General features: G+C 31.7%; 2 protein-coding genes across 5 annotated transcripts; both read left to right on the top strand.

Annotated features, from left to right (window-relative positions):
* The first annotated feature begins 7037 nt into the window (after nucleotides 1-7037).
* Nucleotides 7038-9632, top strand: LOC144571322 (histidine-containing phosphotransfer protein 1-like). The gene is made up of 6 exons (XM_078320574.1): nucleotides 7038-7147; nucleotides 7648-7778; nucleotides 8200-8268; nucleotides 8586-8657; nucleotides 9049-9121; nucleotides 9493-9632. Exons 1-3 carry the CDS (start codon nucleotides 7088-7090, stop codon nucleotides 8255-8257), a joined length of 249 nt encoding a protein of 82 aa, XP_078176700.1. The 5' UTR covers nucleotides 7038-7087; the 3' UTR covers nucleotides 8258-8268; nucleotides 8586-8657; nucleotides 9049-9121; nucleotides 9493-9632.
* Nucleotides 9633-12399: 2767 nt separating this feature from the next.
* LOC144571472 (UDP-Glycosyltransferase superfamily protein) lies at nucleotides 12400-20195 on the top strand. 4 transcript variants are annotated; one of them, XR_013517519.1, is made up of 16 exons: nucleotides 12402-12680; nucleotides 13212-13283; nucleotides 13369-13462; nucleotides 13918-14087; nucleotides 14351-14421; nucleotides 14845-14926; nucleotides 15337-15438; nucleotides 15779-15834; nucleotides 16555-16589; nucleotides 16933-17149; nucleotides 17382-17597; nucleotides 17835-17894; nucleotides 18284-18323; nucleotides 18789-19010; nucleotides 19259-19418; nucleotides 19864-20195. XR_013517519.1 is itself a non-coding variant. In XM_078320762.1 (15 exons), the coding sequence occupies exons 1-15, from the start codon at nucleotides 12549-12551 to the stop codon at nucleotides 19915-19917; spliced, it is 1623 nt and encodes a 540-aa protein (XP_078176888.1). In that variant the 5' UTR covers nucleotides 12405-12548; the 3' UTR covers nucleotides 19918-20195. The 4 variants fall into 4 exon arrangements, 1 of the variants encoding a protein (XP_078176888.1); XR_013517520.1 differs by lacking the exon at nucleotides 19259-19418 and having other exon boundaries at nucleotides 12400-12680; nucleotides 18284-18375; nucleotides 18780-19010; XR_013517521.1 differs by lacking the exon at nucleotides 19259-19418 and having other exon boundaries at nucleotides 12401-12680; nucleotides 18780-19010.
* Nucleotides 20196-22636: the final 2441 nt, after the last annotated feature.

The raw sequence follows: 22636 nt of genomic DNA, 5'->3' as shown, positions 1-22636 counted from the left end.
ATTTAATACATCACTAAAATTTTATTGAGAAAAAACTAATTACCGTACCAACTTTTTTTATTTGTCCTCTTTCAAATAACTCTTTATTTAATCATTATATGAGAAATTTCTTCTAGTTTGGAGAAAGGAGAATAATAAGTTTATTTTTTTATTTTTTGATGAAAATAAGTTTATTTTTTTGTAGTTACAACTTACAATAGCGAGGACAAAATAAAAAATTTGAGAATCCTGATAACAATCTCCGCAAAAAACTCCGCACAAACTGCCAAAAAAATCATGAGGGATCGCTCAGTCATTAATAAGCGTTTCATAAACTATTAGTATTTAACTTGATGCATCCAAGTATTTATCTTGAATTTGCAAAATATTAATCCCTATGCAATGATATTTATTTATGAAAGAATAAATCAATTCATTTATTGTTCCCGCGCAAAATTTCCTTTTTTTTTTAATCGTCCTGTCACAACTGGGGACCATTAAATAAACAATCCCCTCATAAATACTTGTTAGTTATCCCCGCACAAAATTTTCTCTTTTTTTTTGGATTGTCCCCGCACAACCGGGGACCATTAAATAAACAATCTCCTCACTCAATGATAAATACTTCTAAGACATAATGATAAATACTTTATGTTACGTGAATAAATATTTTATGCTACATGGATAAATATTTCTCAAACATAATTGTAACTTTCAATAAAACATCAATAATAAATATTTCTCAGTCATAATGATAAATATTTTATATTACATGAATAAATACTTTATGTTACACGGATAAATACTTCTTAGACATAACTGCAACTTTTAGTAAAATATCAATGATAAATACTTCTCAAACATAATGATAAATACTTTATGTTATATGGATAAATATTTTATGTTATATGGATAAATACTTTATGTTACATGGATAAATACTTTTTAGACATAGTTGCAATTTTCTTATGTATAAATATTTTTTTTATAATTTTGGACGAAAATTTTAACTAAGAATTTTTATTCTCTATTATGTGTGTATGCATGCACATATATGTATACATGCACATTATAATTTTCTTATGTATGTATGCACATATATGTTGATCCTTGTATTTTTTTCATTGGAGATACAATTTTGTTGGAGACCTTTAACCAAGAGATATCATGTCATGGATCACATGCACACTCCTCTTTTGATATGGTGGATCTAATACAACTAAGTATGTATGAAATTTCGGTTCAAACTAGATCATAACCAAGCGTTTTGGTAAGGACGTGACTATTAAGTGGTAAGGACATAACTTTTATACAAATATTGTATTAGATCTTGAGGAGTATATGTTATGTGGATCACATGGGATTGCATGTGTACAAAAGACAATATGTATATATGTTGCATGAATTGAAATATGTTATAGTTTTATATGAATTCATATATAATAATCGGCCCAATGGAAGTTTAATGTATATTTTTCATATAAATAATTTAAACCATATAACGTTATTTTTTTTTAATAATTAGTTGTTATCAATTTTTATCAACTTTAAATTGCAATTTTCAATAAAATATATGTATGTCAAAGACAACAATAAATACTTCTTAGAAGCAATGATAAATACTTTATGTTACATGGAAAAATGCTTCTCATGCATAATTGCAATTTTCAGTAAAACGTATGTACATTAAAGACAATGATAAATACTTGTTAGAACAATGATAAATATTTTCTTGAACTTTGTTCTTGAACTTGTCAATAAGTAATGTTTAATCAAATCAAAGTATTTTCATGTCAGTGACAGTGATAAATACTTCTCAGACATAATGATAAATATTTGTCAGAACAATGGTAAATATTTTCTTGAACATCAATAAACAGATAAATAATTAAGATTATCCTAATCAAATATAAAAAGAGAAATCTGAAAGTTTTTTTAATTCTAATTAAGAAAAGGTAACTGAATTCTAGTTTTATTAAAAAGGTAAAATATTTAAAAAAAAAAAAATTGACTACATGAGCTGTTACTCAAATCAAGTAATTGACATCCATGTTAGTACTGGTTGCAATTTAGACCGTCACTTTTCAGAAACTAATTACACCAGCTGCCACGTGGCAAGAATGTATCCATACAGTCCTGGTGTTTGTTAGACTTATTACTTGGCCCAAAATCATCATTTTATTGATCCGTGTTCAAAAAACCATGAAGCTGGTTTCCAAAGTCAATAATTGTGGTATTTGAGAAAGTTGCTGGTGACGACGTCTATCCATGATTTTGTCGAAAGATGTTTTAATTGTTGAATTTCTGAATTGGGTTATGAAAATAGCCTTGTTTAAATAAAATATTAGAGGAAATTAAATAATTATGTAAAAATAAACTACAATTTACATTTCATTTCGATTCTACAGAAATGGTAAGTATTCACACTTAAGATATTATTATATTGCAAGCTAAAAACATAACTATGTTGCGTCACTTGACCAAATCAACAAGTGGTATTTATATCACACCGATATCTGAAATTAAGTAGAATATTCATGTGATTAAAAAGTAAAAATTGTCTTTATGTGCAACTAATTGGTATTGATCTCATCTAAGAATACTTCTTTATTTTGTCTAAGAAGTTACTCCTGTTATTGTTTAGTGTCTACCTTGCAACATATACAGTTTTCGCTCACCGGCATAATCATTACAGTTAACTTTGTTGATCATAGAAGCTTTGTATAAATTTTTAGCTTGATGGTGGTTTAATTTTTAGCAGATTAATTTAATATTATACTTTTATGTAAAATAATTATGTAAGGCATATTATTAATTTGAGTTGGACCATTGTGTTTCATGAAATAAATGACGTGTTTTACTTCACGCTCGTATTTTTGTTTTTGAAAAAGAAATATGGATGTCATGCATCCAACCTCCAGATTCCATTAATCAAGACATCAGTGGTGTCGATTTTTAAAAAGTCTATTTACAACTCATATCTTTGTTTTTGAAGTCTAAAAGATATTCGAACTGTTCAACATGATCTCCATAATAAAATGAGCTTGGAGACCAAATTTTACATTTTTTTTAATTCTTTTACTATTTTTTTAGAATTTTGTAAGATCGTTGTTTTTTCAGAAAATTAAAAAAATAGCTATTTGCAAAAAAATTTAAAAAATACTATTTTTTTGCAAAAAAAAATGTAAAATTTGGTCTCACAACACAATTTAATATGGAGATCATTTTGAACTGTTTGGATTGACTGTTTGAACTTTAGAACCACAAAATATCAGCTTGAAATATAATATATCATTTACTTCATGAAGTGCAATAGCCCGACCCCTATTATTTTATGTTCAGTTAAAATTGATCATTACAGCTCATGATATATTGAACATTAATATAACATATAGGTTGTGGATTTTTAATGTGTAGAACTTAGTATGTAATTTTCATATCTAATGACGGGTTAAGTAAAATTTATATATGACTAAGTTCCGTAAGGTGACTTAATTATATTTGTGATTTGATCCACATAATATAAGAAATTATAAAATCACTATTGTTATTTTATTAGACAGGTGTGTAAGATATTTTAGAGAAGATATAATTAAAGACTCTTTAAAAAATCTTGTTACGTGAAAGTTTGTAGGTTTGAAACATGACTGAGGGATTTTTTATTTTAAAAATTGAAAAGCTTGACTCTAATTTTTATTTTTAAAAAATATAAAATTTAATGTGAACATGCAGCGCGTGAAAAAGAATAATATTTTACAGTCCAAATTGGATTTTTTTTTAAAATTTTACGTCTTAAAATAGCATTGAAATTAAACTATGTAACAATTTACCACAAACAAATGAGTGAGTCTATGGTACTATGCATATTACGATTTAGTACTGTGCTACGGTTCTATATTCGAGTTTTCAAATCCTAACGGTCGATCCGAACCGTTCATCTTGTTCTCCATATTAATATGTGTTTGGAGACCAAATTTTACATTTTTTTGAAAATTTTTTACTATTTTTTTAGATATTTAGAAAATCACTTGATCTGAAAATTCTGGACCATCCAAAAACAGTGATTTTCAATAAATTTAAAAAAATAGTAAAAAAATTTCAAAAAATGTAAAATTTGGTCTCCAAACACATATTAATATGGAGAACAAGATGAACGGTTCGGATCGACAGTTAGAATTTGAAAACTCGAATATAGAACCGTAGCACGGTGCTAAATCATAATATGCATAGTACCATAGACTCACTCCAAACAAATTATATCCGCCGAATCTTCCCTGTAATAATGTTTGACATTCTTTTTATATTTTGGGCCTTAATGAGGCCGAAGAACTTGTGTATTGTACGTATAGTGGACTGGGCCTCTAATGGATCTAATAATTCTCTAAGCTTCTCTGAATGTTTTCTTTCAACACAGGCAAGCAAAACATTTGTGATTGACATGTAAAGTGATTTGTGGAGACCGTTTTTTGTGACATGTAAAGCATTTGATGCATGGCACCGGAATATGGGATGCATGTGTTCAAATAATATTTTGCATATAAATTTATTTGAATGAAATATTGGATGAAACGAAAGTATTACTTTAAAATGAGTTTCAACAATTAGGGTCCTAATCACCGTTGATGGTGATGACGCAACGTCATATTTAATTATAAAATGACACCGTTCTTTTCTTGTCTTCCTTTTTTTTAGTCAGTATCTCAAGTAAATAATCTGTTATTGGTTCAAGGAGCTTACTTGAGTATATATACAAGGTAAAAGTATTTTAATTTTCTAAAATATTGATAAATTTGATGGTGTCCCTTATGACCCGGTATATAAAATTAAATTTACTTCAGTAGATTTTTGATATATTATTTGCTAAACCAATTTTTTTTAAATTAAATATAGATGTGTCAAATTTTCATAGCCTTGACAAGTTGAAATTGCTTGGAAAAAAATGAAGTGGGTTGTATTAACTTCTTGTCATTTAAATGCTTTTTGTATGATTGAACTTTTGTAAATTGATGAATACACAATATATTTATTTAATAAATCTTATGATTTGAATGGTGTGCAATGCATTGCATGCAAGAAAATAAGAGCAATGAACTTGATCTATAAAATGACTGTTCGTAACGTGTATTACTGAGTGGTGGAATTAGAGTAAAAGCTTAAATAAAGCTTATACGTGGTTACTTCCTAAATGAAAAATTAGCTTAATAGATTTTTAGAGTATATTTTGTTATGAGGTTTTGGTCACTTATTTGTGCATATGTTGTTAGTAGAATGACAGGAGGAAAGGAGGGGTCGTCACCCACTTTGATCTTTAATAAATCTTCCTCGATATATGACAATATTTTGAATATAATTTAAGTGATGTTTTTTTTCTTATAGTTCCATAGAGAAATAACTTTTTTTTGTTCCTTCATTGTTGATATGATGATTTTTTGGAAACTTTTTTTTTATTTCGTTGGATCTAGTATTGACAAAAATAATAATTATAAAGGAAAACGAGCGAAATATATTTATTATTATTGGAATATAAAGAAGATTGGAATTAAATGACGAGACAAAATAGCGAGATAATTAACTATTAATAGTTATATACATGCATAGAACTAGATGTTCTTAATATACATTTACAGAAATTGTGCAAGTGATAAAATATTAAAAATTGTATACACTCATAAAAAATCTTCAATGATAAGTAATGCAAATTATTGGCATTGAAATGGCATTTAAAATAGTTATATAGTATATCGAATTTTTTTTCACATGTCTTGTACATAGATTACATATTAGGTACATATATAGATCAAGTCTATCTAGACATATTTAGAGTGAATTGTAGCTAGACGTGTACAAAAAAATTCATAACTCATAATTCGTTCAAATTCAATTTGGATTCAATTTGCCAATAATTCGAATTGAAACTGACTCGAATTCATTAATTCGGTTGTTTTATGAATTAAATCCAAGTTGCCTTCAATTCGGTTTGAAATCAACTCGGTTGACTCGTTGACTTCATAAGCTATATATGTAATGTTTTGTTAGACTTTGTACTATTTAGTAATTTAATAAACTTTGTACTGTTTAATTATGCATATGTCACTGTTTTATTATGTAAAATTTCAATTGTGTCTTTATTTGATAAACTATGTACTATTTATTTTGTTAGACTTTGTTTTGATAATTTGACTCAAGTTATTGGCGAGTTCAACAAATTATAAAATATTTTTATGTAAATAATTTATTTTGAACGGATGATTTTCTGCAACATTTCGGCTAGCCCATAAAACTTAGTCGCTTATTTGTACCTTATTGGCATGTCGAGCACATTCCATGTTTTAAGCACTTCAATCTAAAAAAAAAATTACGATCTTTGTTAAATCCCAAATTAATTCAGCTATTAAATTTCTGTTTTGCCATAACAAAGTCCGAAATATTGAGGAAAAAGAATGAGAATAAAATGTCATAATCGTAATTCATAAACTAAGGAGGGTTCAAATGCATGGCTATCCAAACTGGTCAATATTATCTCCATATTTAAACATGATATGAAAACAATAATTTTACAACTATCTAAAATATAATAAACAACTTTAAAGAAATATAAAATTTGATCTATTAAAATTTTAAATATAAAGATCATGCTGATCGATTTCAATAAATTATTTAAACTTTTAAAACAAAGAGAGAAAAATATGTGACACAATATAACATATTGACCCTCCATTTTAATCCTCTCTTGTTTATTTTGTACAAAATTAATGAAATTTTTTATTTCGACTTCCTAGGATGTTTTCGTAAAATCTTCGAAGAAGTTTTTTAGCATAGTGATTTCACCTTTTTCATATCTCATTTATTTTATTAGAAATGGGTCATTTCAACCCATATGTGATGACCCGCCTCATAAATTCCCGTAGGAATTCTGTAACAGCGGAAGCCTTTACTTTATATTTATATGTGGCGTAACTTGCCGTTTCGATTGACGTTAACCCCGAGAAATCGGACGATGTATTTATAAGCACTTGGCATTCGGCATTCCCTTCTTCACTCTCGCCACCTCTTCCAGACTCTTCCCATTTTCTAGGGTTTTATAATTTGGTGCTGCAATTACTGTGAAATGTCGTCGGCTCCACTAAAAACGCAGCTCAACAAGCTTATGAACTACATGTTCGCCATGGTGAATTATCTTATTCTCTTCCTATATATTTATTATCTTATTATATGCTTGGAAGTAACATGCGTATAAGGTTTTCCATTTTGGGGAAAAAATTGCAATAGTTCGTTTTTGCAATGAATACGCAAATCAATTTAGAACCTAATCGGATTTGCATCTTGTATCACTTAGTTTTTAATTAATACGCATGTCGTTAACCATCAGGTCAATATATTTTTTGTCTCGATCAGATCCTGACTTGCATGCTATGATTGCTATCATAACAAATTTTATTTTTTATTTTTTGCCCAACTGATTCCATTAAATAACTTTTTATTTTCTGCTACTAAATACATCTTTTCAATGGGTAGTATATTAATCATCCAATATTTTCTCTTGACAGCAGGACGTATAATGTACTCGTGTGATGAATAATTTTTTTCTTTTTATATTAATCAGCAATTCTTATATTATGAACTGTATTTTTCTAATTGGAATTCGAACATGAAAAAAAAATCAAATAGGAGTTTCTAGGGGACTATTTCAAAACACTTCAGATGCTGGAAAATGATGGCTGCCCCGGATTTATTGCAGAAATTACACCTCTTTTCGGAAAGCAAGTCGAGGGGTTTCTTTCTGAACTCTCCAAGCTGCTGTATGTATTTGTTATATTAATTACGACTTTCACTGTTATATTATCATAATGTTTTCAGGTCTTGCAAGTAACAATGTGTGCAGCTCCTCCTCTATCAATTCATTTTGTTAAAAATGCTAGATTGTTTGACTTCAATAAGAAAGATTCAGGCAGCTAATGTAGTTGACGACTCTTACAAATTTATGCCGCAGACATTGTGTGCGACACTTTAGATTGAAACTTTCGCAAGTTTAAATTTCGTAACATTAATATTTTTTTTTTCTTTTCCAAGAAATATATGGAACTTAAACAGAAACACCATTTGTGAGGATTTGCTCTTTATTAAAATAAAAATTTGACCCTTAATTTGAAATTATGTATAACAAGTATGGCACTTCTATTCTTATGTTTTTGGTATAATTATGGGTTGTTATTTGTACAGGTGTGAGCCTCTTGTTGATTTTGAGAAGATTGATGCATATTTACGCCGGCTCTGGTAAAACAGCATTCAGTTAGCTAGCTTCTTGATTCTCCTATCTTTCGTTCTTTCATGTCCTAATATAAATGTTGTGGGGACTGTAAATGCATATGTTACTAACTTTACTACCATGATGTTGTTATGAATTAATGTCCGGTTTACAAATTTGGGGGAACATATGCAGAAATTGATTAGTCTTCTCTGTTAGCAAATTTACCTGTTTTAGAAAATATCTTTTAACAATTAAATTAAAAGGTGTTACTTACCAATATAGGACATGCATTCTTCTTAGAATTAATATTGTTCAAAAGAAAGAAGCTGTCCATTTCTAATTATTTTTTTATTTACAGTTTGGGTGCTACAAGGTTAACATTGGCATGCAATAAGTTTCGCGATGTTTGTCGTGAGAATGACAAAGAAGGGTATGGCTTGGAACCTGTTCTTCTAATTTTCATGTTTTGTCTCTCTTTTTATATCAAGACAACAAAACATGTGTGACAGAATTTGGTGGGTACCTTAATTTGTAATTGCTCGCAAAACCTTAATTTGTAATTGCTCCGGATAGAAATTTTGCCTTCTGAAAGTGCAACTATCATATTGAGAAGCCGCAATCATTTGAAACCTCCCAATTAGAAAACAACGCACTGTCAATTTCTACCCTTGCACTCTCTGCCTCACCCACATAGACTAAGTCAATTAAATCCTGGCATCAAATTACTCTAGTTTTTTCGATGCATCTCTCTGTAGCTACGTACGTACTATATATACATTAATATAAAATATTGTGATTTGTGCTTGTTTTTGATGGAGCAGGTGTGAAATAGCAATGCTTGAGGTCAGGCGTGAGTTTGATGAACTATATAAGAGATTTCAGACTATGCTTCAGGTAAAATATGTAAATCTACAACAAATATTCTTAGATCCGTGACAGCTTTAATTGTTATTCTTACCTTGAAAAGTGAATCCTTAAACACATGCATGCAAATATGCAATTGTAATTATTTCAGAGTTACATGTATCTTTTCCAAATAGGGTACACTTTTTCTTTGAAAGTCACAACTTTGAATTTCAGTGTCTATTAGACGTATGATATTCCGATTGTTGAACTTAAATTAATTTTCTTGGCTAAGCATCAACAGATTTTAGTGGCTCTTACAGAATACTTCTCCCTTTTTTAATCAATTTTCAGTTAAACTAGTTGTCCTCATGACTATCAAGAAATTAACAAACAGTTTTTATTGTATAACTTGAGTGCAGCTAAAGCAGCAAATCGAAGCTCTTGATTCCAAGCAGATCATTGGGGTTTCCAAACTTTAGAACCATCTTAAGGATGCTTGTCTAATCCAATGAATGTGGAGTCTAGCATAATCTTTAGAGTTTTAATTCGAGAAGTATGTCAGAAATAATAATGGATGTGTCCTCAGTTGTTGTGAACTGCTATTTTTATGGATATCAGTTTGTGTTCAAATGCTCGTTGGTTTGTTATTATATATATGTTTTCTGTCGAGATGCATGCTTAGCAAAATGCAATTTTCTTTCATCTATCTAGCAATAAGCTAAGTTTGCCTCCATATTTGAGTGCAAACATAAAAAAGCTGGCCAAATGCTCTTTGGGAACGGCCTCCAAACATCTAAAAGTTTGCCTCCATGTGTTAAAAACTTAAAATGCTCTTTGGTTTGTTATATGTTTTCTCATTGAACGGCCTGAGAATAACACTGGATGCTAGTTGATCTTTATATCAGAATTATCACTCAAGAGAACGGAGCTTTGACATTAATTAATGAACATCTTTGTGTCATCTTTTAATATCTAGTTATCTTTTATATATGTCATTAATTAATGAACATCTTTGTATTCACTAAATATATTATAGATAGATTAAAAAAAGAGGAGGGTTCAAATGCCTCCATTTTTTGTGTTTCCATCATGCCTCTATTTTTAAAAACTTTAATAATTCAAAACTTAATTTTTTGTGTTTCCATCATGCCTCTATTTTTAAAAACTTTAATAATTCAAAACTTAAAACTTAAAAGTCAAAATAAAACCGTTGGATATGATCTACGTCATTTTATCTATGCACATGTAAAAAATTATGACATTTCAATTTTATTTTTATTGTCATCAAGAGCTTGTAAAAAACACACTAATTTGGATGATTTCTAGACGTTGATTTTTGAACTTAATGATTCACATAAAAACAAAATTGAAATGTGATAATTTTTTATGAGCACATAAAGAAAATAACAAGATCACATCTAACGGTTTTATTTTGACTTTTAAGTTTTAAATTTTGAGTTATTAAAGTTTTAAAAGATGGAAGCATGGTGAAGGCACAAAAAATGGAGGTATTTGAACCCTCCTCTTAAAAAAATAACTTACCAAACTAAGTATTTTTCTTTTCTGTTTTTCCGTGACTTCACCTTTCATTTCAGAAAAATATTTTTATATATTTAAAGAAAAAAAAATATAATCCTTGTTTGCTTCATTCGTAGAAGGGATTGTTAAAAATTTCAAATTTTGAAATAAAACTCGTAGAATGAAAACAAAAATTGTGAAAGTTGGTCAGGTGACTTATCACTTTGATTCCACCGAATTTATAGGAAAAAAAAGAACAAAGTAAACCGAATAGATGATATAAATAATAAAAAATAAATGAAAAAACTTTAAAATAGCAGCTCAAGTTATGAACTTCGATCCATACTTACAAAAACCTACAAATTGCTGAAAAATTGAAAATCTATCTAATGTAAGAATCAACATTGTAATACCTTTATCTCCAAAAAAATAATATGGTACCTTATTTTAATTGAAACTTGTACTGAATTATTTTTTATTAGAATTTTTTTCTATTTTTATTTGTAATTTTTAACAAAAAAATTTCATAATAATTTTTTAAATAATAATATGTTATTTGTAAAATCCGACAACATAAAGTAAATTTTTGATTTAATAATTTTCATCTTATGATTGATAAATTGGAAACAAAACATGTAGATATATTTTCTATAAGATATTAAAAGACATGCAGATAAGATATATTTTCTATGAATAAAGCAAATAAGGATTAATTAGATTTTTGTATTTTACTAAAAAGAAAAAAAATCTGAAATGGAAGGTGAATGACAGAAAAACAGAAAAGAAATGATACTCATTAGTTTGGAAAGTTATTTTTTTAATCCACACATAATAAATTAATTGAACAAAAAGATCCTCATTAATGAAATGAAAGAGAGATGCCATATGTCAAGTAAAGATTGGCTAAATTCAATGGTGGGCTGGAAAATCCAGCCCATATGTGAGCAGAGGATTTGGTTCCCAAGAGAGCACGGCCTATGGGAAGAATTCAGATCCCTAAGGTAAAAATAAAAATCGCTTTTATTATTTCTGTTTTAGTTTTTTTTAAGGTTATATTTCTGTTTTAGTTGCACAAGGACGTGGAGACATGGGTTCTTGAAATTATGATGAATCTTTTCTGGTGACCTATCAACATCCAATCCGTTAAGGTACACTGGTTATCGCATCTTATTTAATTCTCAATTTTGTAGACAGTATTGTTTGTTGTTGTATTGTCATTCTTTTGCTATTTATTTTACTCTTTGGTGCACAATACACTACATGGAATAACCTGTTTTTCCTTCACAATTGTTGTTTATTATTTAAGTTTTACATTAATTACTAGGCATATATCTTCAAATAATTGGAATTTTTGAATCCTTTTTTGTTAAATCTTTCTTATGAAATAATTATATAACAAGATTCAGTTTTTAACCAAAATTAATAATTTTTTGTGAATATTAAATAGTTGAATGTTTTGACCTCCAACTTTTATTGAAAAAAATATATATTTGTATAGAAAAATTACTTTTGAGGGAATGATTCGGTTGGTGGAAGTCGCTTTTTATTAAATGGCATCATAATTTCTTCTGAATTCTTTTAATGAAATTTTGACTATATGTATTGTTTTGTAAAATTAGGTTGCATTATTATTTATGTTTACTTATATAACGACATTGTAAGTTTACTGTAATACAATACAATACTTACAGTAGATTTACAATGTCATTTTTATAAGTAAAAATGATATTGTAAATCTACTGTAAGTATTGTATTAATTTTTCTTGACGATTTGATCCTGTTCAATTTCGTTTGTGACATCATTACCCATTTTATCCTCGGACCGGTCGGATTGACAACCAAGACGCAACCGTCCGAACCGGACCGGACCAATCGGGTTAATGGGTCATACGCTCTCATACTGCTCGTTCCTGGTGACTGGTGTGAGACCGCGAGTCCGTGAGACAGTGTCCGAGGTATGATGTCGACCCGACACAACCATGGGGGTTCCGGGGCGACCGAAGGAGAAGAAACGGAGGCCATTAGAGACCGGAAGCCTATAGCTCTGTTCATGGCGTTTGGAACCAAAGGCGACATCTTTCCTGTAGCTGTACCTCTCTCTCTTTCTCTGGCACTATCTCTCTCTCTATAGCACGCGCGGGCACGCAGATACGGAGTTAGAGTGTTAATTTTTGCCGATAAGAACCGGTTACGGTTATTTTTTAATTGAATCATTCTCGATTGTTTGTGCACGAAGGTATCAGTTGTATGTTTTCATATAACCAAACAAAAAGAAAGGAAAAAATTGGGTATATATTGTTTGTGGACCAAAGTGTAATCTGGCCTTGTACTTTTGTGGAACAAGCTATGCATGCTTTTCAACAAATTTATATGGATGCCAATGAACCAGAGTTTAGTTCTATAATGCAGTTGTTGGGTTTATGTCTCATCTTATATAGTTTTTGCTTTTCTTCAGTAAGCACTATTGTGTCAATTTCATTACTGTTTTTGGGTCATAATTTACTCAGCTTGCACTTTATACACTTAGTCACTTGCCGCGGCATTTGCAATGGCACTATAGTTTCAATTTAATTACTGTTTTCGGGTCATAGTTTACTCAATTTGCACTTTATACACCTAGGCACTTGCTACAGCATTTGCATGTGATCAGAAACAATACAAAGTTAGCTTCATTACACACTTAGCTCATCAGGTATGCAGCTTTTTCTAACAGTCATATCTTTTCTTTCTCTTTGTTGTTTTGAGCTTTTACTTTCTCACAGCGATTAAACTTTTAGGGCTTGACCACAAGTTTAGCGGCTAAAAATGTCACCTTTATACCAATATCGAGCCCTCCTGTCGCAACTGCTTACCAACATGAACAAATTTCAGGTAAAATTTAATAAAAATTTTGCGTGTAATTGCACAACCTTTTTACTGAATTTCCTGGTCTGAAGATATATATCACCAACTCTTATTTTTCCACTGACATTCAAAATTAGAGGAGATGGGGCGGTGGCACAGTTGGCTAGGAGAAAACGTCCTAGGACTGTGGTTGCCCAAAGGTCGAGAGTTCGAGTCCCGCTCATGACTTTGCATCCTCTGCGAAGATTTCAAAAAAAGACATTCAAAATTAGAACTTGGGAAACCACATGACACGTAACCCAACTTTTAACTATGAAATGAAATCATCCAGACCCCTTTTTCCATGGAATTGGACTGAGCAATGATTTGGTGGTTAACAGTGTTTATGGAAGGTGAAAAAAGAACAAGCTGGAAGGGAATGGCTATAATTAAAGTTCATTACTTTATAAGTATCTAAATGTAATTTTTGTACATAATTGTAGATTTGAGAGAAAATTCAGGTGGGTCTTACGGTGAGCAAAATAATTTCTCATTGCTGAAAAGAACGATTGAGGCAGAGCATAGGAGAGAGTGTTTAGCTGCTATTGAAAGAATATTTGCAAATGATTTGAGCAAGGAGGGAGATTTTATTGCAATCAATTTCTTTGCCTTGGTATTTTACTAACTCAACATGCGAGATTTTGATAATCCAATTCCTTGAGCTTTAGGGTACCCATTTTCATCCCTGAATATTCTGATTTAAATGATATTCATGTGAAGATTTAGACAGGCAATAAATGGTTTTGAGAGTTAAAATGAGAATTTAAGTATCAAGGATAAAATGGGAGCTTTTTGCTTGAGATCATGCACATAGTTTATATTCTGGACTTGTGTTTTTGGGTATATTTTATGATTATTTTTCCTTCAAAATCTTAGGAAGGTTGGCATCTTGCAGAGCTATTCCAAGTTCGTTGTGTTGTTACTGCTCCGTATGTTGTTCCTTACAGGTAAATTGCATTTGTCTTATTTGTCTTACTTTGTTTCTTCTGCTAATTTTATTTCTTTTTTACTTTGAAAATTTTTACACGCTTTACAAAATCTAAGAACTTTATATACTGCAAAGATTTTACTTTGGCTTACCTTGTATATCGCTACCTAGTTTCTGCAAGAACTATTCTGTTTTTATTCAGTGGGAACATGTAAGGCAGCTAGGGTAATTTGTGCATAATATTTTGAACAAATTCAGCTATCAAGGGTTATTAATGTTATTTTATCTCTTTCTGCGTACAGATGATATTTCTATACTCTATGGGGGGGTCGAAATAATCATTTATCGTTTTAGGTTATGCATGATATTTAAGCCTTTGCAGGGGTGCACTTGAAATTATCCCTTCTTTTCTTTCTCCTAAGTATTTTTTTTTTAATTGCAGTGCACCTTCATCTTTTGAATATCGGTTTAAGAAAGATCTACCTCTTTTGTACAAGTATTTTCAAGAAGCTCCTGTTGGCATGGTATGGTTTATGATGTACTAACACAGTGTTTGACCAAGGATTTCATTTATGAAGTCAATAGTCAAGTCTCAACTATACCAGATTACCCATAGCAATTCTAACGAATCCTTGGTTTAGCACAATTTTGACTAATGGAAGCTCAATTCAACTCAAGTTGCCTCAGTTACATAATTTTTTTTGTAATAACTCTGAAACAGCCAATACATAACAAAAATGAAATAGAGAAAAGCAGAGAAATTTATTTGATCATTTTTGTCCTGTCCTAGCTTTTTACTGCATCAGTATCTAGCTTTAGATTTATTTTCTTCTCCTATCTATGTATCTGTTTTTCTCACTAATTTAATTATAACGCTACCAATGGCCAAATCTGACACAACAACTGTTGATGTCCCCCACACTTCTCTTATCAGGTTGGATGGAAAGATGTTTTGCACTGGATGTGGCCTCTCTTTATGGAAATTTGGGGCTCATGGAGGAATGATATTCTGAACCTCAGTTCTATACCTTTCACGGTACAACACCTAGCCTCTTAGGTGCCAAACTGAAATAATACTTTGGTCAGCTCTACCATTCTTGACATATTTTAACTTTCTGACTTAATATATTGTGATACTTGTCTTCCTTTTGTGTGGCTTTTGCAGTTGTTTTGTTGATCTTATACGGGTTATCTGAAAAACAAAAAAGTAAATGAGTAAAGAAAAAAGAAATAAACAAGAACATCGCCTTTGCAGAATAAAAAAGTGAAAACCGAAATATTACTTTTTGGTGACCCTTGACTAGATCTATTCGATTTTTCATTTTTTTGTTGTAGGCCATTTAACATCTAATAAGATGTTTTTGGAATAATTTCAGGATCCAGTCACTAATCTTCCCTTGTGGCATATAAGGATTGAATCACCATTACTGCTGTAAGATCCATGCAAGTCCCAACGTATGTTAAAGTGGCTGTTCAATCAAGTAGTGCTTTGTCTATCAGTACTAAATGGGGTTGTGCAAAAAGTACCTGTGTTTTATCAGTATTACCAAAAGGAAAATTATTTGTGGTAGATGCATAATGGACTCATAACTCTGTAGTTATGAGCATTGACTGGTTGTTGAGACTAGAGGCAAGAAGAAAAATGATCACTCTGCCCTCTGAACTATCACCATTTCTAATTGTGGCCAACATTAATGATTTTTCCTGTTTCTCTAAGGCCCTGATCCTAATTACTTGTGACAAAATAGTTACGGTAAACAATGATTTTATCATGCAAAGATAGCTACAGGGTGAATGGGTTCAAGAAAAGTGGAATGCAAGTATTACTATGTTAGAATAGTCAGTTCCGTCTGTTGGAGCAAATTGCTTATACAAATAACAATAGACAGCTGTTGTTTTTGTGGGGAAATAAGGTGTTCAGCAAATGCATCCATCTGTATGTGTAGTTTACAAGAAAAAGGATGTTATACCTAGAAACACCCAGACTGGCCCGTATGCTATAGAAATTTTTTATCATTACATTGGTTTTGATCTGCCCCATATTTCATTTTGAAGAATTTGTTAATTAACTGGTTCTTTTAATTTTTACTGTATTGTGTTTTAGTGATGTTTCAACTATTTTTCTAATACCAACTTTTGTTACGCCAAACAGTTATGGGTTCAGCAAGGAAATTGTAGAGTGCCCAGGTATTACATTTTTGTGTTTGAAAGATTGCAACTTGGGTGGTACTGATTGGTTTAGTACAGTACAGACAATATCCAGATATAATTTTGCCAATTTAAAAATCTTTCCTAAATTAATCCGTAATAAATCCTCTGTATAGCCTTCATCATGCTTTGTGCAATATGCCTCAAGTCTATCAAAATGTCTTGCTAATTTACACACCATGTGAAATTGAACACTGAAGCTATGTACTGGCATTGCACTTGACTAGAATGGCAGTGAAAATCTGTATACATTTTGTTAAAGTGAAGTTTCTATTTTACCTTTTTAGTTTATAAAGTTGACAACATTTGGTTTAAACATTAGGTTATTGGCCTCCAAATGTATGCACATGTGGCTTCTGGTTTCTACCTATGGAATGGCAGTTCTCGTGTGAAAGATGCAGAATATCATTTTCGAATAATTCAAATATTTCTTCGGGATTAGAGGAACTATGTCCTAGTCATGCTAGCCTCCAATTTTTCCTCAATGAACCCTCTAACTCTAGCTCTCTGATTTTTGTGGGATTAAGCTCCATGGGAAGGTATGATATAGCCACCTTTATGGATATGTTAACGGATGAGACCAGTACCAGTATGAACCTGATGAAAGTAACCAGTTTACTGTTAAATCTGTTTGGAAGTACCTATCAGAGTCAGCATTGGTTTTATGTTTGCCAATCCCTATTGCTTAATATCAATTGTTGTTGTATCATAAGACAACTGTACAGGCCAGGTTCAATACCTCTTACATTCCGCCCGACTGATTTTGTACAGCATGGGTTTTCTTACAAACCCAAAAGCATTTCTAGCGGTGCTCCAAAGGGTCATAGAAGCCACCAAATACAGATTTATACTATTTACAAGCGGGTATGAAGCATTGGATGCTTTGATCAGATATCTTGCTTATGATGCCATGCCAAACTCATCTTCTGTGTTGGAAAAAGTGGACAGCACTCTTCTGTTTAATGACCGGCTTTTTTGCTTCTCTGGGTAATGACACTTTTTTTCACATTACTTGACTTTTGATCAGTGAGAAATGTTACCATTTTGCAAGTTCTGTCAGAATTATTAGTAAGGATAAGCAAACTAGATTTCAGGTCCTTGCTAGGATTACTTGACTATTCAAAAAACAATCTGGTCCTAGTTTTGTACTAATTCTGGAGGGAGATATTAATGGGGGCTTATAAAGTTTTATTATTCCATTACGCATTTTTTTTTTGCTTTCAGTTCAGTACCATATAGCTGGCTTTTTCCAAGATGTGCTGTTGCAATCCACCATGCAGGAAGGTTAGAAAAATTCAAATATTTCAAATGCTTTGTTCCTTGCTTCTTTTTTTCAAATTTCTTTTAATATTTTACCATATTTGCATAACGCACCCGGCTTTTCAAATATTCGCAGCTGATAATTCACAGTTTTCCCAGATTTATTCAGAAGACACCCAAATCTGGTTAGGTTGGCCTTGGTTGTTTCTTTAGAATTGCTTCTGTGATTTGTGAATTTTCTGCAACAATTGAAAAAATTATACAGATTGAAAGGGGCAAAAAACGTTTTGCGGTAATTGCCAATACAGTTAAAGTTGTGTGTAGTCTGTAAATAACACATGCAGCATTTATTTTATAGTTGAAGAACTTTTTCAAATTGTTTAAAATAGCTGCTCATGTCCTTTTTCAAATAGTGGCTCCACTGCTGCTGCACTACATGCTGGGATACCTCAGGTTCTAGCAAATTCACATTTTTCATTTCCTTCAGTTCACATTTCCTCTGCATGTATGCTCTTATATTACTGGCATATTTGTTATACTTTGTGTAGCCATGAGAAGTTTCTTAAAACATCACTCTATAAATTATAACACTCCCAAACCACATATATGTGCATCATGCCAAAAAAAGGGAGTGAAGCACAATAACCCAAAAAAGATTGTAAAATAAAGAAATGACAAATTTTCTCTGGCTTAGTGCAAGTGGAAGGTGAAATGATGACCTGTCCACTCATGTGTATCTTCAGACTGTGTCACCCATATTAGCAATTTTACCTTGGAACCAAGGCTTTATTTAGTCCTAACTCCGTCATGCCAAAACCTAATCTGATCTAGTAGTGTTCCAGTCTGGTCCTGGTCCTGGTCCTGTACTAGCGCTGTTACAAATACAGTTGCGATTAACTTTTTTTGTAGTAAATCCAGGTGTTGTGCCCATTCTTAATGGATCAGTTTTACTGGGCTGAGAGACTTTGTTGGATTGGGGTTGCACCCGACCCATTACCGCGACACTATCTGTGCCCAGATTCTTTAGATGATGCCAGTATCAGTGTTGCTTGTGATGCACTGCGGGCTGCTATTGACCGTGCAAATTCTCCTGAAATCAAATCACAAGCGGCTTGTATTGCCGGAAAAATTTCTTCAGAGGTATGATTGACAATGTACCAAATTGTAGATATGAACACTATGGATGTGAAACACACATACCAATAGCAATAGAGACGGGACAGAACAAAACTTAAATGCAACTGCTACAGTTTATATACCAGGCTGATACATGCGAGTAATATGTCTAGTACTGGTACTGTGTCGGCAGGTCTGGTACTAACATTGTACTTGCACTGATAATTTGTTTCAAGACCTTCCACCGAGAAAAATGAAGTTTCTCCTACCAGGGACAAAGTAGAAGGAGAACTTTGTAAGAGAATTATGTGTGCAAACTCATTTGTATGGACAATCAAGGAAGCACACAAGTGAACTTTAGGACATAATGTATGTGCTGCTAAACCTCGTATGAAAGCTATCTCGCATTCTTGCTACTGCTGTCTGCAAGAGGTATTGTTCCTGGTTTCCTTGCAGAGTTCCCAAATTACTTCTCTGCCATTTATGTCAAGTGGTAGTTTGGGATTCCTTTGAAGGATTACAATTCAAGTATAGTTTGGGGGTTTCCGTAATGATATTTATATGAAAAAACGTTTTGTTTTTCTTATTGTGAGCTTCAGCATGAATCAAGATCTGCTGCTGTTCTGGTGATGGTACAGTCGTGCCATCATTGATCTGAGCTGTTTAGTTGAAAATGAACTTCTCAGATTGGACAAGTAGTCCAACCTAATTATAAAACAGGGCAGTTTGCCTCAGATCAGATTAGATCAAATGGTTTAGTTTCATCAATGACAACATCCCGTAATATTTTATGGTGCTGCAATGAATTATGTCATAAAATTATGTTTATTCCTTGTTCATATATGCAATAATTGTTGTCATTAAAACAACTGTTTAGGATGGAATTGGGGAAGCTCTGAAGATCTTAAGAGAAAAGGTGGTACCTCATTAGGACATGAACCAACTGATTTAGTAAAAGCGTTCTGCAAGAATTTTTTTGCCTTTATTTTATTTTATTTTTTGACATTAGCCCGTAGGCACACACACACTCTCTAAATCCTGCTAGCCAGGATCGAACCTAGGAACCCCCACATGGGGGCATATGCCTCAGCCACTGTGCTACTCTGTATTATCAGAAAAAAAAAAGGGGGTCTCTTATTTTTGTAATATTTTTGTTTCTGATGAAAACATTAATGTCGGTATCAGTTGGTTGCTTCACTGGCACAGTTACCAGGCTCTTGTGATTATTGAGTTCAAATAATTTCGCCTTAATTTGATCTCTAAGCTAGAAACAGTTAAAGAATTAATGCGCCAAGGTCAAGTCCAGGCATTTAAACCCCCAAAGCCTCGGGTATGAGATGGTGTCATATTTTATTAGAAAGTCACATTGGAATTCCAGGTACAAAAGAAAAAAAAAATATGGTCTACAGACTTAATTTCAGGTCTTATGAATAAATAATGAATTATGGTCACTACAATACAAAAACAAGATGTACAACCAAAACCTATGCTCTTAGGGCTCGTGGCTCCATGTATCAGAGGAAACCACCAATGCATATATTAATTAAAGTGATTCTGTTAAATTTAAACACCTAGGCCCAGTAGCAGTGGAAGCTACAGTAAACGACTCGCGAACATACTGCTCTTCCTTAGTACGAATATTATACTTGGCCCAACTTGTTCCCAAGAGAAAATAATATTGAAGTGTGTATTCTGCAATAAGTGTGTTGTACAACATTCTAGGTTGGTCCAAATGATAAGTATAGAAGTTCAATTAACAAGTGTGTATTTTGCAATAATCAGCGTGTATTGTATAATAATCAAATGGGCATTGTAAAATAGTGAAGTGTGTATTTTGAAAATTTCAGATATTATGATATTATGCCTAGAAGGTTAAGATAACTTTTAGTTCATGTTTTGATGAAAAAAAAATTATATAATAATTATTTAGGGGCGAAATTAGAAAATTTAGATAATGTGGCTGAAAAGTAAATACATATTAAAAATATGTTGCAAGTGGAATTTGAACTCAAGTCATCAAGCTACAAAATAAAATTTTAACCCCAATCTACAAGTGAACATTTAATAATTTATGAGGGGAGCTAAATTATATAAAAACTTAAAAAAGAAAAAATGATCACTTAAATTTCAATATATTATATATTGATGAATATGTTTTTGAAAAGTTATGGGGAAGATCCGTCTCTGTAATTGTCAACATTTCATTCATACTGGAATAGACAAATATGCATTGAATAATAGTAGACTAGAGTGTGTATTACATTATCTTGTTGTTAGTTGTTGGTTCTCGACTTCTCGGTCTCTTCTCCATTGCAGAAGAGGCGGGAAGATTGTTAATTAGTGTAATTAATGTAGATTGGTCATGATTGGTAGTCTACCTCTTAAAACATGCAAATACTGTGCCTAGCTCTTGGAAAAAAGAGGCACTCTAAGCTAGAATCCTTTGCTTTGATTGCCAAGGTTTGTTTTATCTGTAATTAACGCTACGCATTGTCCTTCTAATTATCATCAAGCATTTCAAACTTATAGTTTGTTTCTGTGAGCTTTTTTCCCCTCGAATTTGGTACTAACATACAAATGCTAAATACAAATAGGTACCTTGTCTGCTGTAAAGCAATACGAAGCTAAAATAGGAAACCTTTCAATGTTATTAGCTGCATTGCAGATTTTATCTGAATTATTATATTTTTGTTTTATTGTTGCAAACGGTATTGTTTAATTTTTATCAGAATTGTTTACAGTACAAGTTATAGCGGGACTTGATAATCTCAGGCACACGCACATATTCTTTTCATTTAATTTGTCACGGCTACAGAGATAGAGATAAAGTGAACACATGATGACAAGGGTTTTTAATTTTATGTCAATACATAGTAATTCACACATAAATTAGAAAAGAAAAACAAGTAGTCCGACCTGGAATTTCAGGTAGTATATTCATAAGATGGTTTTACACCCAATTTAGCAAACGTAAAACGTACTATTGTAATATGTATTTTTTTTTGCCAAGCTGAAATGAATTGATATTTTAGGGTTTGGGGTATTCTTTCTCCTTTATGACAATGCGTATCATGCACTTATTCGCGCTGATGGGAGTCTAGACTAGCTGAGTTGAACTCGTTGGAACTTGGATTATAATTTTGACTAGCGTGAATTCAATGTCATCAATAAATTATACTGTTTTACCGAAAGAAGTACTTTTTTTTTTGTGATAACCATACTAAGTCGTAAGGAGTAATCAAACTTTTTAAGTTTTGACTTTTAGGCTGTGTTTCAGAACCAGCTATCGTAGAAAACGGGGAAGAAACAAGGAAATTCTGCAGTGACAAATTTTGCTAAAAATCAACGCGTTTCTCTCTCCTTCCCTCCGAACAATAATCATTCTCCTCCGCTCCCTCTCCGTTTCTACTCTTATAGAGCAGGTAAACGGCGTGGACATACCGTCGTTGTGCGAATTTACCTTTCCTAAAATTTTTTTTGCTACCTCCCTTTCTCAATTAGAGAAATATTGTTATGGCTATAATTGGTACAGTACTAAAGTGTTAGTGTGCAATCTCAATTTTTTTTTATGGTTGGCGGTGAAGTACCGCCAACGAATTTTTGATTAAAAAAAAAAATTATTTACAAAGTGCAATCTCAGTTTGTTGCTA

The sequence above is a fragment of the Carex rostrata genome, chromosome 19 (genome assembly GCF_964058835.1).
Source record: "Carex rostrata chromosome 19, lpCarRost1.2, whole genome shotgun sequence".
Lineage (NCBI taxonomy): Eukaryota > Viridiplantae > Streptophyta > Magnoliopsida > Poales > Cyperaceae > Carex > Carex rostrata.
Note: the sequence above shows the minus strand (reverse complement) of the source record. Positions and strands in the feature narration are given on the sequence as shown.